The 17,063-nt window shown below is 47.4% G+C and overlaps 1 protein-coding gene across 1 annotated transcript in view; it reads right to left on the bottom strand.

Moving 5' to 3' along the window:
* LOC139368986 (solute carrier family 6 member 17) overlaps positions 1-17,063 on the bottom strand; it is a 48,838-nt gene that overhangs the window by 20,733 nt on the left and 11,042 nt on the right. The window contains exons 2-3 of the mRNA XM_071108521.1: positions 15,252-15,666; positions 9,609-9,766 (exon numbers count right to left, since the gene is read on the bottom strand). Of these exons, the coding sequence (XP_070964622.1) occupies positions 9,609-9,766; positions 15,252-15,549 (456 nt within the window). The 5' untranslated portion in view covers positions 15,550-15,666. The remainder of the gene's footprint in view (positions 1-9,608; positions 9,767-15,251; positions 15,667-17,063) is intronic.

Below are 17,063 nucleotides of genomic sequence, written 5' to 3'. Positions count from 1 at the left end.
AGAAAGGTAGATAGGGCTGTGTTTTTTATGTGATAGGGCTGTGTTTTTTATGTGATAGGGCTGTTTTTTATGTGATAGGGCTGTGTTTTTATGTGATAGGGCTGTGTTTTTTTATGTGATAGGGCTGTGTTTTTTATGTGATAGGGCTGTGTTTTGGGAAACCCATAGCATATCAGAGTTTTCATCAATCAAACGGTGGTGTCGTCTAGCTGGTTACACATACATATGGCTTTCCTGGCCGACACGCAAAGACCAACAGAAAGCTACACAGGAAATGCTATCATATGAATAGGCTTTTCTCTGTGATTCACTCTCAGACACTCAGGCAGCCCACAGCTGAAGTTTCTCTGAATAATTAAAGTCCTCTGTGTGTTCTAGGCCTCTATGTATTTATAGCTCCAGAGCAGAGCGGAGCTCCTGGTGTCACATCCAGCCTATCTCAACCCTCACTGTCCCAGGTTACATCCAGCCTATCTCAACCCTCACTGTCCCAGGTTACATCCAGCCTATCTCAACCCTCACTGTCCCAGGTTACATCCAGCCTATCTCAACCCTCACTGTCCCAGGTTACTTCCAGCCTATCTCAACCCTCACTGTCCCAGGTTACATCCAGCCTATCTCAACCCTCACTGTCCCAGGTTACATCCAGCCTATCTCAACCCTCACTGTCCCAGGTTACTTCCAGCCTGCCTCAACCCTCACTGTCCCAGGTTACTTCCAGCCTATCTCAAACCTCACTGTCCCAGGTTACATCCAGCCTATCTCAACCCTCACTAATCCCAGGTTACATCCAGCCCATCTCAACCCTCACTGTCCCAGGTTACATCCAGCCTATCTCAACCCTCACTGTCCCAGGTTACATCCAGCCTATCTCAACCCTCACTGTCCCAGGTTACATCCAGCCTATCTCAACCCTCACTGTCCCAGGTTACATCCAGCCTATCTCAACCCTCACTGTCCCAGGTTACATCCAGCCTATCTCAACCCTCACTGTCCCAGGTTACATCCAGCCTATCTCAACCCTCACTGTCCAGGTTACTTCCAGCCTATCTCAACCCTCACTGTCCCAGGTTACATCCAGCCTATCTCAACCCTCACTGTCCCAGGTTACATCCAGCCTATCTCAACCCTCACTGTCCCAGGTTACTTCCAGCCTGCCTCAACCCTCACTGTCCCAGGTTACTTCCAGCCTATCTCAAACCTCACTGTCCCAGGTTACATCCAGCCTATCTCAACCCTCACTAATCCCAGGTTACATCCAGCCCATCTCAACCCTCACTGTCCCAGGTTACATCCAGCCTATCTCAACCCTTACTGTCCCAGGTTACATCCAGCCTATCTCAACCCTCACTGTCCCAGGTTACATCCAGCCTATCTCAACCCTCACTGTCCCAGGTTACATCCAGCCTATCTCAACCCTCACTGTCCCAGGTTACATCCAGCCTGCCTCAACCCTCACTGTCCCAGGTTACATCCAGCCTGCCTCAAAGTTCACTGTCCCAGGTTACATCCAGCCTGCCTCAACCCTCATTGCCCCAGGCTACATACAGCTTAATCCTCACTGTCCCAGGCTACATGGGCCTGGCTGACTGTCTATCTGCCTCTCCAGCAGGGCCTGGCTGACTGTCTATCTGCCTCTCCAGCAGGGCCTGGCTGACTGTCTATCTGCATTTCCAGCAGGGCCTGGCTGACTGTCTATCTGCCTCTCCAGCAGGGCCTGGCTGACTGTCTATCTGCCTCTCCAGCAGGGCCTGGCCGACTGTCTATCTGCCTCTCCAGCAGGGCCTGGCTGACTGTCTATCTGCCTCTCCAGCAGGGCCTGGCTGACTGTCTATCTGCCTCTCCAGCAGGGCCTGGCTGACTGTCTATCTGCCTCTCCAGCAGGGCCTGGCTGACTGTCTATCTGCCTCTGCAGCAGAGCCTGCGGGACTGATTTATCGACTGCAGTGGTTACATTCTAATATCAATAGGAGCATAATGGTGTCATTCTAAGTGGTAGGCTAGTATGAGTACTGTTACAGAGCCATCCAGTCTGCCTAACGCCTCACCATCTCAGGGTCAGACAGACTGACTGCAGTATACATACTGGCATAGCATATTATTTAGAATGCATGCCCAATACATTGCTTCTTTCTAAGTGGTATGTTAGTGTAGGTACATAAACATCCAGGTCCATCCAGCCTGCCTCAACCCTCAACCTTCATGCCTGAAACCCTCACGCCTCACTGCCTCAACCCCCACGCCTCAACTCTCATGCCTGAAACCCTCACACCTCAACCCTCACGCCTCAACCCTCACGCCTCAACCCTCACACCTCACTGCCTCAACCCCCACGCCTCAACTATTATGCCTGAAACCCTCACACCTCAACCCTCACGCCTCAACCCTCATACCTAAAACCCTCACATCTCAACCCTCACGCCTCACTGCCTCAACCCCCACGCCTCAACCCTCATGCCTGAACCCTCACACCTCAACCTTCATGCCTGAAACCCTCACGCCTCAACCCTCACGCCTCAAACCTCACGCCTCAACCCTCACGACTCAACCCTCACACCTCACTGCCTCAACCCCCACGCCTCAACTCTCATGCCTCACTGCCTCACGCCTCAACCCTCACACCTCACTGCCTGAACCCCCACGCCTCAACCCTCAAGCCTCATGCCCTCCTGCCTCAACCCTCAAGCCTCAGGCCCTCCCGCCTCAAACCTCACGCCTCACTGCCTCACACCTCAAACCTTACACTTCACACCTCAATGCCTCATGCCCTCCTGCCTCAACCCTCAAGCCTAACACCTCAAACCTTACGCCTCACACCTCAATGCCTCATGGCCTCCCGCCTCAACCCTCAAGCCTAACACCTCAAACCTTACGGCTCACACCTCAATGCCTCATGGCCTCCCGCCTCAACCCTCAAGCCTAACACCTCAAACCTTACGGCTCACACCTCAATGCCTCATGGCCTCCCGCCTCAACCCTCAAGCCTAACACCTCAAATCTTACGGCTCACACCTCAATGCCTCATGGCCTCGCGCCTCAACCCTCAAGCCTAACACCTCAAACCTTACGGCTCACACCTCAATGCCTCATGGCCTCCCGCCTCAACCCTCAAGCCTAACACCTCAAACCTTACGGCTCACACCTCAATGCCTCATGGCCTCCCGCCTCAACCCTCAAGCCTAACACCTCAAACCTTACGGCTCACACCTCAATGCCTCATATGGCCTCCCGCCTCAACCCTCAAGCCTAACACCTCAAACCTTACACTTCACACCTCAATGCCTCATGGCCTCCCGCCTCAACCCTCAAGCCTAACACCTCAAACCTTACGGCTCACACCTCAATGCCTCAGCACTGCATAGTACTGTATAGGGCCTCCTGCACTGTCTGCAATTTCCAATAGCTATAGTAGAATACTACTTAGAATGCGTGTCCAATACAATGGTTAATGTTAAGATGTGTGCCCAATACAATGGTTAATGTTAAGATGTGTGTCCAATACAATGGTTAATGTTAAGATGTGTGTCCAATACAATGGTTCATGTTAAGATGTGTGTCCAATACAATGGTTAATGTTAAGATGTGTGTCCAATACAATGGTTAATGTTAAGATGTGTGTCCAATACAATGGTTAATGTTAAGATGTGTGTCCAATACAATGGTTAATGTTAAGATGTGTGTCCAATACAATGGTTAATGTTAAGATGTGTGTCCAATACAATGGTTAATGTTAAGATGTGTGTCCAATACAATGGTTAATGTTAAGATGTGTGTCCAATACAATGGTTAATGTTAAGATGTGTGTCCAATACAATGGTTAATGTTAAGATGTGTGTCCAATACAATGGTTAATGTTAAGATGTGTGCCCAATACAATGCTTCATTGGTATGCTAGCTATTAGATACTGACTGACTGTGTCACTAACTGACTGACTGGCTGACTGACTGCGTGGCTGACTGACTGACTGACTGTGTCACTAACTGACTGACTAACTGACTGAGTCACTAACTGACTGACTAACTGACTGACTGACTGGTTGACTGACTGACTGACTGACTGACTGTGTCACTAACTGACTGTGTCACTAACTGACTGGCTGACTGACTGTGTCACTAACTGGCTGACTGACTGAATGACTGACTGCGTGACTGACTGACTGACTGACTGTGTCACTAACTGACTGACTGACTGACTGACTGGTTGACTGGCTGACTGTGCCATTAACTGACTGAAAGACTGACTCGCTGATTGATTGACTTAATCCCTGACTGACTGACTGACTTATTAACTTACTGACTGACTCAATGAATGACTGACTTACTCACTGGCTGACTGAGTGGCTGACTGACTGGCTGACTGATTGACTGGCTGACTGATTTGCTGACTGGCTGACTGAATGGCTGATTGACTCACTGACTGACTCACTGGCGGACTGACTCACTGACTGACTAACTGTTGGCCTATGTTACATTATCCATGCTAGCACCTCTCTGGACCAGGGCTGCATGGGCCTGGCTGACTACAGACTGACCGACTGATGGACTCACTGACTGACTGACTGACTACAGACTGACTGTGTCACTGACTGACTGACTACACACTGACTGACTAACTGTTCACTGACTGACTGACTCACTGATTGACTGGCTCACTGACTGACTCACCGACTGACTGACGGGCTGGCTGTAGCAGATGTGAGCGTGGTGAGTGCCCTGAGATCTAAAGTCTGACTGACTGGCTAGCTGACTCACAGACTGACTGACTCACTGGCTGACAGACTCACTAGCTGACTGACTCACTGGCTGGCTGACTCACTGACTGTTTGGCTGACTGACTCGCTGACTGACTGGCTGACTGACTCACAGACCCAAGACTCACCGACTTACTGACTGACTCACTGAGTGACTGACTCACTCACTGAGTCACTAACTGACTGACTGGCTGGCTGGCTGTAGCAGATGTGAGTGTGGTGAGTGCCCTGAGATCTAAAGTCTGACTGACTGACTAACTGACTCACTGGCTGATTGACTCACTAGCTGACTGACTGGCTGACTGACTCACTGATATCCTGGCTGACTGACTGACTGACTGGCTGACTGATTGGCGTACTCACTGACTGACTCATTGAATGGCTGATTCGCTGACTCACTGACTGTTTGGCTGACTCACTGACTGAATGGCTGACTACAGACTGACTGGCTGACTGACTCACTGACTTTCTGGCTGACTGACTCACTCACTGGCTGACTGACTCACTAGCTGACTGACTCACTGACTGACTCACTGACTGTTTGGCTGACTGACTCACTGACTGTTTGGCTTACTGACTCGCTGACTGACTGGCTGGCTGGCTGACTCACTGACTGTTTGGCTGACTGACTCGCTGACTGACTGGCTGGCTGGCTGACTGTGGACATAGCAGATGTGATTGTGGTGAGTGACCTGAGCTCTAAAGTCAACTGTATTTGACAGACAGCCTAGCCTCTTGGTCCTTCAGTTAGCCACATAGCAACATAGACATCCATAGCACACATCTTCTCCTAGACAGAAGCCTCTGCCTGAGAGTACTGAGGATGGAGGAGTGTGACATTTGACAGATGAAAGCGACTGGTAGTGCTGACGTCTGTATGTCAGTCTACTTTGAACTCTCTAGAGACACTAATGTGGGTAGGCCTTCTGAGGGACGCAAAATGTTTCATCAGACCACACGTCTGTCAGGTAAACTGAGACAATGACATCAAAACTGCTGTTTCGTGTCCTGGTGAATGGTATATGTTTGAGACAGACTTGGCTGTTCATTGGAGAACAATAAACTATTCTATTCTTGCGTTGCCAGAAGGCCTATTTGGCATTTTGTACTTATTAGGATCCCCCATTAGCCATACTCTTTTTGGGGTCCACATGAAACATGACATAAGACATAGTACAGAACACTATTAGTCAAGGACTGAAATACATACATTTAATACATACACACAATATCTAGGTCTAATACATACATAATACAGGGCAAATTATAATAAAAGTATTTATAAAATGTCTCTTCACAGTCCCCTTTGTGCCGTAAAGTGTTATTTTATCTGGTTTTTAATCTGGTTTTATTTCTATCTTGAGTTACCTGGGATGGCATAAAATTATTATTATTATTATCTATTTAAAGAACGTGTGATTCCCAGCCTCTGTTCTGAACCTGGGAACTATGAAGAGACCTCTGGTTACATGTCTTGTACCGATGAGTGTCTGAACTGTGTGCCAACCTTTGTGGGTACCAGGTGGGTTGTACTCATTTATAGACAGCTACAATTCTTTCACCTCTTCAAAACCCACTTTGTAGAACTCAAAACTACAGTGCTGAAGGCTTAGCATTTGTTGTTTGCATTTCAGGCCTAAGTTTGCTAATCTTGTCAACAAAAAAGTTATTCAAGTGGTTGGCAACACCAAACGGTTTTGTTAGGAACAAGCCATCTGCCTCAATGAAGGATGGAGCCGAGTTTGCTTTTTTGCCAAGAGTGTGCAAAGCTTTTATCAAGGCAAAGGGTGACTACTTTGAAGAATCTAAAATCTAAAATATACTTGATTTGTTTAACACTTTTTTGGTTACTACATGATTCCATATGTGTTATTTCATAGTTTTGATGTCATCACTATGATTCTTGTCACGCCCTGATCTGTTTCACAGGTCCTTGTGATTGTCTCCACCCTCTCCAGGTGTCGCTGATTCTCCCCAGTGTATTTGCCGTTCAAATGGTCTTTAGATGTCGACAAAGCCTTTGTGGACCTGAAGCATCTGTTCACAACAGCACCCATCCTCATCCATCCGGACCCCTCGCGTCAATTTGTGGTGGAAGCGGATGCTTCGGATGTTGGAATGGGGGCCATCTTGTCACAGCGATCTGCCCAGGACCAGAAGCTTCATCCCTGTGCCTTCCTGTCCCATCGTCTCAATCCTGCTGAAAGGAACTACGATGTTGGCAACCGAGAACTCCTGGCGGTGAAGATGGCATTGGAATAGTAGAGGCACTGGCCGGAAGGAGCAGAACAGCCATTCCTGGTCTGGACCGACCATAAAAACCTGGAATATCTCTGTACAGCCAAGAGCCTCAACTCCAGGCAGGCACGGTGGGCCCACTTGTTTACCAGATTCAACTTCAGCATTTCCTACTGCCCAGGGTCAAAGAAGGTGAAGCCTGACGCCCTCTCCGCCTATACAGTTCCTTTGCCACACCCTCGACCTCTGAAACCATTCTCCCTACCTCATGCCTTGCTGCCACTGTGGATTGGGGTATTGAGAACCTGATCCGCGAGGCACAACGATCCCAGCCTGGACCTGAAGGGAGCCTGGCTAACCAGATTTTTGTCCCTAATCCAGTCCAGTCCCGGTTCCTGGAATGGGCTTATTCCTCCAGGCTGACCTGTCATCCAGGGTCCCGTCGTACACCAGCCTTCCTTTGACAACGCTTCTGGTGGCCCACAATGGTTCCTGATGTCTCAGCCTTCGTCGCCGCATGCCCAGTGTGTGCTCAAAACAAGACTCTACGGCAAGCTCCTTCTGTCCTTCTGCAGCCACTACTGGTCCCTCATCATCCCTGGTCTCATATGTCTCTGGACTTTGTCACTGGGCTCCCTTCGTCTGATGGCAACACTGTCATTCTGACAGTAGTCGACCGGTTTTCCAAGGCCGCCCATTTCATCCCTCTCCCCAAACTACCTTCTGCCAAGGAGACGGCTCAGCTTATGATGCAGCATGTCTTCCGGATCCACGGACTCCCGGTAGACATGGTCTCTGATCGGGGTCCTCAGTTCTCGTCTCAGTTCTGGAAGGCATTCTGCACCCTTATTGGGCCGTCGGCCAGCCTGTCATCTGGATTCCATCCCCAAACCAACAGTCAGTCGGAGCGAGCCAACCAAGACCTGGAAACCACACTGAGATGCCTAGTCTCAACCAATCCCACTACCTGGAGCCAACAACTGGTCTGTCTGGAGTATGCCAGGAACACCCTTCCCTGTTCTGCCATGGGACTCTCCCCTTTCGAGTGCTCCATGGGGTATCAGCCTCCAGTCTTCCCGGAACAAGAGCAGGAGGTCAGCGTACCCTCGGCCCAGATGTTTGTCCACCTCTGTCGATGTCCACCTCTGTCGGCTATTCTCACGACCAACTCCAGGTATCGTCGACAAGCGGGCTGTTGCCGGACCCCAGCTCCCCTCGGCTGCATTGGGCAGAGGATATGGCTTTATATGGCTTTCCACTCGGGACCTGGCCGGGGAGTGTCTCCCCGGATCATTGGCCCTTTTCCCATCTCCAGAGTCCTGAGTTCCACTGCTGTCCGTCTTGTGTTACCCCGTACCCTCCGTATCCATACTACTTTCCATGTGTCCAGAATTAAGCATGTGTCTCACTGTCCTTTGTCTGTTTTACCAGGCCCATTCCGCCCCCCGGGTAATCGATGGCCAGCCAGCGTATACGGTGAGACGACTCCTGAAGGTTCGACCACGGGGCAGGGGTTTCCAGTACCTGGTTGACTGGGAGGGTCATGGCCTGGAGGAGAGGTGCTGGGTTCCTGGTAAAGACATCTTGGACCTGGCCCTCATCGTAGGTACCCAGGTAGGACGACAGGTGGGGTACGCCCTGATCTGTTTCACCTGTTCTTGTGACTGTCTCCACCCCCTACAGGTGTCGCTGATTTTCCCCAGTGTATTTCCTGTCTCTCTGTGCCAGTTTGTCTTGTATGTTTCCAAGTCAACCAGTGGTTTTCCCGTTCTCCTGCTTTTTGCATTTCTCCTTTTTCTAATCCTCCTGGTTTTGACCTTTGCCTGTTTCTGGACTTTGTACCCGCCTGCCTGACCATTCTGCCTGCCTTGACCACGAGCCTGCCACTCTGTACCTCCTGGACTCTGATCTGGTTTTGACCTTTTTGCCTGTCCACAGCCATTCTCTTGCCTACTCCTTTTGGATTAATTAACATTGTAAGACTCCAACCATCTGCCTCCTGTGTCTACATCTGGGTCTCACCGTGTGTCATGATAATTCTACAATGTAGAAAATAGTAAAAATAAAGAAACCCTTGAATGAGTAGGTGTGTCCTGTACATTAGTAGGCTTTATTATTATATTATTCCCTCGGAAATCATTTGGGAAAAATATATTTTATATTTTATTCAGCTATGTTCAATTGTATTCTTCTCACTATAAAATGATACCACAGGAATGAAAACCAATCTTGTCTGCTACATTAACTAAAGTAGCCCACAGCCTACAGATCAGGGCCCTGACATAAGGTCGTCTCAGAATATGCTATTCTGTTCTTCCGAAATAGGTACAATTTTCTTCATATCATAACATTTCTTTAAACCTGCTTAAATAAATGATGGATTTATTGTGTGATGGTGTAGGCTACATTCAAATGGATGTATTAGACTTTTTTAAATGTAGATGTGCTAAAGGTCCGCACCAGTGGCTCAAAGCCTAGAGATGCTAAACGCGTTTATTGTAATTAACGGTCAAGTACCATGAGACCAGCAGTTATTTGCACGACATTCACCGGGCTGACAAAATGACCGCCACAGTCCTTTAGTGTGTGTGTGTGTGTGTGTGTGTGCAAGCCTCTCACCATTAGACTGGAGACCCCGATGCCTCCTAGCTGGGGGTAAACGTAGTTCCACACCCCGATGCTGCCTCTCCTAATCCTCTGTCCCACCGCCAGTTCCAGGAAGAACAGAGGGATCCCGATGAGGATGAGGAGGATGAAGTACGGGACCAGGTACGCACCTGAGAGGGGAAGGGGGTGGAGGGAGGGGAAGAGTGAAAGGGAAGGAGAAGTGGAAGAAAGAGGAATGAGAAGGAGAGGGAGAATGAAGAGGAAGAAGGTTAGGTACAAGTCAGTAAAGGTCAAATTGAAACAGCCTTCTGGATGGAAGGAAAAGGCTAGCACACTATATTTCACATGGAAAGAAATGTCTCAAACGAAACAAAGAAAGACAGACTGGTTTGTCATGGTCCTGTTTTCTATTATCCTACCTCTGCAGCCTCACCACTTCCTGTCTCTCTCAGTCTTCTGCAGTCTCACCACTTCCTGTCTCTCTCTGTCTTCTGCAGCCTCACCACTTCCTGTCTCTCTGTGTCTTCTGCAGCCTCACCACTTCCTGTCTCTCTGTGTCTTCTGCAGCCTCACCACTTCCTGTCTCTCTGTGTCTTCTGCAGCCTCACCACTTCCTGTCTCTCTGTGTCTTCTGCAGCCTCACCACTTCCTGTCTCTCTGTGTCTTCTGCAGCCTCACCACTTCCTGTCTCTCTGTGTCCTCTGCAGCCTCACCACTTCCTGTCTCTCTGTGTCCTCTGCAGCCTCACCACTTCCTGTCTCTCTGTGTCCTCTGCAGCCTCACCACTTCCTGTCTCTCTCTGTCTTCTGCAGCCTCACCACTTCCTGTCTCTCTGTGTCTTCTGCAGCCTCACCACTTCCCATATCTCTCTGTCTTCTGCAGCCTCACCACTTCCTGTCTCTCTCTGTCTTCTGCAGTCTCACCACTTCCTGTCTCTCTCTGTCTTCTGCAGCCTCACCACTTCCTGTCTCTCTCTGTCTTCTGCAGTCTCACCACTTCCTGTCTCTCTGTGTCTTCTGCAGCCTCACCACTTCCCATATCTCTCTGTGTCTTCTGGAGCCTCACCACTTCCCATATCTCTCTGTCTTCTGCAGCCTCACCACTTCCTGTCTCTCTGTGTCTTCTGCAGCCTCACTCACTCACTCACTCACTCACAAACAGCACATTTGCACCCCAATGAATACCCTAATCAACACAACCATGGCTGCCAGCCAACTCTCACTTGCTGCTGCTATTCCAGGAGACCAGAAAACAAATCCCAGTAATAACACACCTGGGACTAGGAGGCCTGGACTGGTTGTGCGGATCCAAACACAGCAGAGCGAAAGCCCTTCAGGTTTATAATGCTCTTTACTCTTTGGAACACAATTATTTTGATGGAGGGCTTATAATATAGTGGTGCTTTTTGCTGCTGTAATTGAGCACTGTAATACTGTAGCCTTTGTTCAATATCATCTCTACTGGCCTTTCATCAAAAGGCAATAGAATAGAGAGAACATGAAGGAGGGGGCAAAGGAGGAAGAGAGAGAGAGAGGAGAGGAGAGGAGGAGACGAGACGAGAGGAGAGAGGAGGAGACGAGACGAGACGAGAGGAGACGAGAGGAGAGAGGAGGAGACGAGAGGAGAGGAAAGGAGGAGACGAGACGAGACGAGAGGAGAGAGAAGGAGACGAGACGAGACGAGAGGAGAGGAGAGGAGGAGACGAGACGAGAGGAGACGAGAAGACGAGACGAGAGGAGAGGAGAGGAGACGAGACGAGAGGAGAGAGGAGGAGAGGAGAGGAGGAGACGAGACGAGAGGAGAGGAGAGGAGAGGAGAGGAGAGGAGAGAAGAGGAAAGGAGAGGAGAGGAGAGGAGAGGAGAGGAGAGGAGAGGAGGAGACGTAGGGAGACACAAATGGGCTGTCAAGGAGCATCAGAATCAATCATCACTAGGACAAGCCTGGACTTGAGGTTACAGGCTACCACGGTGTCAGGTTTCACTGGGACACAACAGTTTAGAAATGGCACCTGATGGCACACGACTTTCAAGAGTAAGTTGAGACTGACTGAGTTCCTCAAAAAAATTATATATATATATATATATATATATTGAACACCTACTCATTAAGTGTTTTTCTTTATTTTTACTATTTTCTACATTGAAATAACACATATGGAATCATGTAGTAACAAAAGAGTGTTAAACAAATCAAAATGTTATTATATATAATAGCCACCCTTTTCCTTGATGACAGCTTTGCACACTCTTGTCATTGTCTCAACCAGCTTAATGATTTAGTCACCTGGAATGCATTTCAAATAACAGGAATTTATTTCCTTCTTAATGCATTTGAAGCTGCATTGAGTGTTGTGATAAGGTTAGAGTGGTATACAGAATATAGCCTTATTTGGTAAAAGACCATGTCCATAATCTGGCAAGAACAGCTCAAATAAGATAAGAGAAACGACAGTCCATCATTACTTTAAGACATGAAGGTCAGTCAATCCTGAACATTTCAAGAACTTTCAAAGTTTCTTCAAGTGCAGTCGCCAAAAACCATCAAGCGCTGTGAAGAAACTGGCTCTCATGAGGACCGCCACAGGAAAGGAAGACCCAGAGTTACCTCTGCTGCAGAGGATAAGTTCATTAGAGTTAACTGCACCTCACATTGCAGCCCAAATAAATGCTTCAGAAATAAAAGACACATCTCAACAACTGTTCAGAGGAGACTGTGTGAATCAGGCCTTCATGGCCGAACTGCTGCAAAGAAACCACTACTAAAGGACACTAATAAGAAGAACAGACTTGTTTTGGGCCAAGAAACACAAAAAATTGACATTAGCCCGGTAAAAATCTGTCCTTTTGTCTGATGTGTCCAAATCTGAGATTTTTTGTCCCAACCGCTGTGTCTTTGTGAGACGCAGAGTAGGTGAACGGATGATCTATGCATGTATGGTTCCCACCATGAATCATGGAGGAGGAGGTGTGATGGTGTGGGGGTGCTTTGCTGGTGACACTGTCTTGATTTACTTAGAATTCAAGGCACACTTAACCAGCATGGCTATCACAGCATTTTACAGCGATACGCCATCCCATGTGGTTTGTGCTTAGTGGGACTATCATTTGTTTTTCAACAGGACAATGACCTAACACACCTCCAGGCTGTGTAAGGGCTATTTGACCAAGAAGGAGAGTGATGAGTGCTGCATCAGATGACCTGGCCTCCACAATCACCCGACCTCAACACAATTGAGATGGTTTGGGATGAGTTGGACCGCAGAGTGAAGGAAAAGCAGACAACAAGTGCTCAGCATATGTGGGAACTACTTCAAGACTGTTGGAAAAGCATTCCAGGTGAAGCTGGTTGAGAGAATGCCAAGAGTGTGCAAATATGTCATCAAGGCTATGTTTTGACTATTTTGAAGAATCTCAAAGTTAAAATATATTTAGATTTTTTTTAAATTACTACATGATTCCATATGTGTTATTTCATAGTTTTGATGTCTTCACTATTATTCTACAATGTAGAAAATAGTAAAAATACAGAAATACCCTTGAATGAGTAGGTGTTTCCAAACCTTTGACTGCTACTGTATGTATATACTGTATGTAACCGTAATATACTGTATATATATATATATATATATATATTTATTTATTCATTTATTTTAAGACGGAGGGGGGATCCGCACCCACCTTCCATCCCCTCGCGTTTTGGGAAACACTATACTAGGGTATTATAGTACTAGTATAGCCAAGGGCAGTATATCTTTGAAACACTGTACTAGAGGATACTAGGGTATTATAGTACTAGTATAGCCAAGGGCAGTATATCTTTGAAGTCAAATGTATTATAGTCCTTCACCATGTTTATCCTTGTTGCAACAAGTGAACAAGATGCTCAGGGTCACCTATTGGATGTTCCCTGACTCAGCCTGTTACTACACCATAGAAAATGTGAATAGTGACAGCTACAACTGCCTGCTATTTCACACCTGTCCAGTCTGCCAGAACAATGACCCGCCTTGTCGAGAGATGTGATGCTCTTACCCCCCACCATTTCTCCACCAGCCTGGGGTGACTGGTGACATCAAAACAAACTGCACTTTCTCAAGCCTTGTAAAGCTGTAAAGCCTTGTAAACCTGTAAAGCCTTGTAAAGCTGTAAAGGATGAGCGTGTTCTGATACATACACAGCATGGGTCTTCATGATCATCATTATCAAATACTTAGGTGTCTGGTCAGACTGTAAACTCTCCTTCCAGACCCATATCAAACATCTCCAATCCAAAGTTAAATCTAGAATTGGCTTCCTATTTCGCAACAAAGCATCCTTCACTCATGCTGCCAAACATACCCTTGTAAAACTGACCATCCTACCAATCCTCGATTTTGGCGATGTCATTTACAAAATAGCCTCCAATACCCTACTTCACAAATTGGATGCAGTCTATCACAGTGCAATCCGTTTTGTCACCAAAGCCCCATATACTACCCACCATTGCGACCTGTACGCTCTCGTTGGCTGGCCCTCGCTTCATACTCGTCGCCAAACCCACTGGCTCCATGTCATCTACAAGACCCTGCTAGGTAAAGTCCCCCCTTATCTCAGCTCGCTGGTCACCATAGCATCTCCCACCTGTAGCACACGCTCCAGCAGGTATATCTCTCTAGTCACCCCCAAAACCAATTCTTTCTTTGGCCGCCTCTCTTTCCAGTTCTCTGCTGCCAATGACTGGAACGAACTACAAAAATCTCTGAAACTGGAAACACTTATCTCCCTCACTAGCTTTAAGCACCAACTGTCAGAGCAGCTCACAGATTACTGCACCTGTACATAGCCCACCTATAATTTAGCCCAAACAACTACCTCTTTCCCAACTGTATTTAATTTATTTATTTATTTTGCTCCTTTGCACCCCATTATTTTTATTTCTACTTTGCACATTCTTCCATTGCAAAACTACCATTCCAGTGTTTTACTTGCTATATTGTATTTACTTTGCCACCATGGCCTTTTTTGCCTTTACCTCCCTTCTCACCTCATTTGCTCACATTGTATATAGACTTGTTTATACTGTATTATTGACTGTATGTTTGTTTTACTCCATGTGTAACTCTGTGTCGTTGTATCTGTCGAACTGCTTTGCTTTATCTTGGCCAGGTCGCAATTGTAAATGAGAACTTGTTCTCAACTTGCCTACCTGGTTAAATAAAGGTAAAATAAAATCTATAAAATAAATAAATTATAACACAGTAACTGCTTCACAGAGTTCCAAAAAACCCTCACTAGTAATTACAGTATGCAGATTGACTACAGTGCCCAGAATCTCCGGTGACTACAATACCCAGCTCCTCCATTCTTCCGGCCTAGGTAGAGGAACCTCAATACGATAGCGAGGCCTATAGGGAAGCCCACCCCACCGAAAATACAATATCCATAATCCCCACTAGTGACAACAGTATCCATATCCCCCACTCCAAGAGTGACTACAATACCCAGAACCCACCTCCTCTGTTCTTGTGACACAGGTAGAGGAACCTCCAAATGTTTCCCAGCCCCACAGATAATCCCGACAAAGACTAAGGTACCCATATCCCCCCTGTGACTACACTATCCAGAATCCCCACCAGTAACTAAGTACAATACCCAGATTCCCCAGCGTTTACCCACCTCCTCCGTTCTTCTGACACAGGTAGGGGAACCTCCAGACATTGCCCAGCCCCACAGAGAACCCGACCTGGGCCAGGATGTACTGCAGCTTGCTGTTCCAGGCCGGCCTCCCCTCCTCGTCCCCTGGAGAAGGCAGCAGGCCCTTGCCCATGGCTGGCTGGGCCCCGGGGCTGAGACCCATACTCATCCGGCTACTCTTATAATCCAGGGGCTCGGCCAGGGTCAGGAGGTCCGCCACTGACTCAGTGACGGGATCACTGTGAGGGAGTCCCAGGGTCACCTTGCTGTTTTTAGGCATGGTGGCGGTGGATGGTGAGGGTGGTCTAGGGTCAGGGGTACGATGTCAGAAGGGGTCAGAGATGGTCAAAAGGTAGATTCCACAGATAGAGGCGTAAAGATGTTTTTTGTCTTGAACCTGGAAAGAGACAAGTTACGAGTTGGTTAGATAAATCTTTCTATGTCCTAAACAATCAGACTTGGAATTCTGTATATGCCTTAAAACACAGATAATTTACAGCGACAAAAGCTCAATGTCTATATCTTATGCAACTAGACAAATACAGACACCCTATCCACAGCAGTCTCCTCTCCCCTCCTGTACGGGCTCTTTAAAACCACAGTAGTTTTGATCAAAGAGCCTAACATTTCAGCATGATTCAGCTGTATTTATGTCAGTCCCATGAATTATTAGGACATCTACTTTCTGCATGACACAAGTAATTTTTCCAACAATTGTTTACAGACAGATTATTTCACTTATAATTCACTGTATCACAATTCCAGTGGGTCAGAAGTTTACATACACTAAGTTGACTGTGCCTTTAAACAGCTTGGACAATTCCAGAAAATAATGCTATGGCTTTAGAAGCTTCTGATAGGCTAATTGACATCATTTGAGTCAATTGGAGGTGTACCTGTGGATGTTTTTCAAGGGCTACCTTCAAACTCAGTGCCTCTTAGCTTGACATCATGGGAAAATCAAAAGAAATCAGCCAAGACCTCAGGAAAAAAATTGTAGACCTCCACAAGTCTGGTTCATCCTTGGGAGCAATTTCCAAACGCCTGAAGGTACCACGTTCATCTGTACAAACAATAGTACGCAAGTATAAACACCATGGGACCATGCAGCCGCCATACAGCTCAGGAAAGAGACGCGTTCTGTCTCCTAGAGATGAACGTACTTTGGTGCGAGAAGTGCAAATCAATCACAGAACAGCAGCAGAGTACCTTGTGAAAATGCTGGAGGAAACAGCTACAAAAGTATCTATATCCACAGTAAAACAAGTCCTATAGTCCCTTTTGGCAAATCTGACCACGACTCATTTTGTAGCTCCCAGCCTATAGACAGAAACTAAAACAGGAAACGCCCATGCTGGGGTCTGTTCCAACGCTGGTCCGACCAATCGGATTCCACGCTTCAAGATTGCTTCGATCACGTGGACTGGAATATGTTCCGGATAGCCTCAGACAACAACATTGATGTACACTCTGATTCGGTGAGCGAGTTTATTAACAAGTGCATCGGTGATGTTGTACCCAAGGTGACTATTAAAACCTTCCCCAACCAGAAACCGTGGCTTGATGGCAGCATTCACGCAAAACTGAAAGTGCAAACCACTGCTTTTAATCATGGCAAGGAGACCGGAAACATGACCGAATACAAACAGTTTAGCTATTCCCTTCGCAAGGCAATCAAACAAGCTAAGCGTCAGTATAGAGACAAAGTAGAGTCGCAATTCAACGGCCTAGACACGAGACGTATGTGGCAGGGTCTACAGTCAATCACGGATTACAAAAAGAAAACCAGCCCAG

The sequence above is a fragment of the Oncorhynchus clarkii genome, chromosome 16 (assembly GCF_045791955.1).
Source record: "Oncorhynchus clarkii lewisi isolate Uvic-CL-2024 chromosome 16, UVic_Ocla_1.0, whole genome shotgun sequence".
In the NCBI taxonomy this organism is placed as follows: Eukaryota; Metazoa; Chordata; class Actinopteri; order Salmoniformes; family Salmonidae; genus Oncorhynchus; species Oncorhynchus clarkii.
The sequence above is the reverse complement of the archived record's forward strand: the minus strand, read 5'-3'. Positions and strand labels throughout refer to the sequence as shown.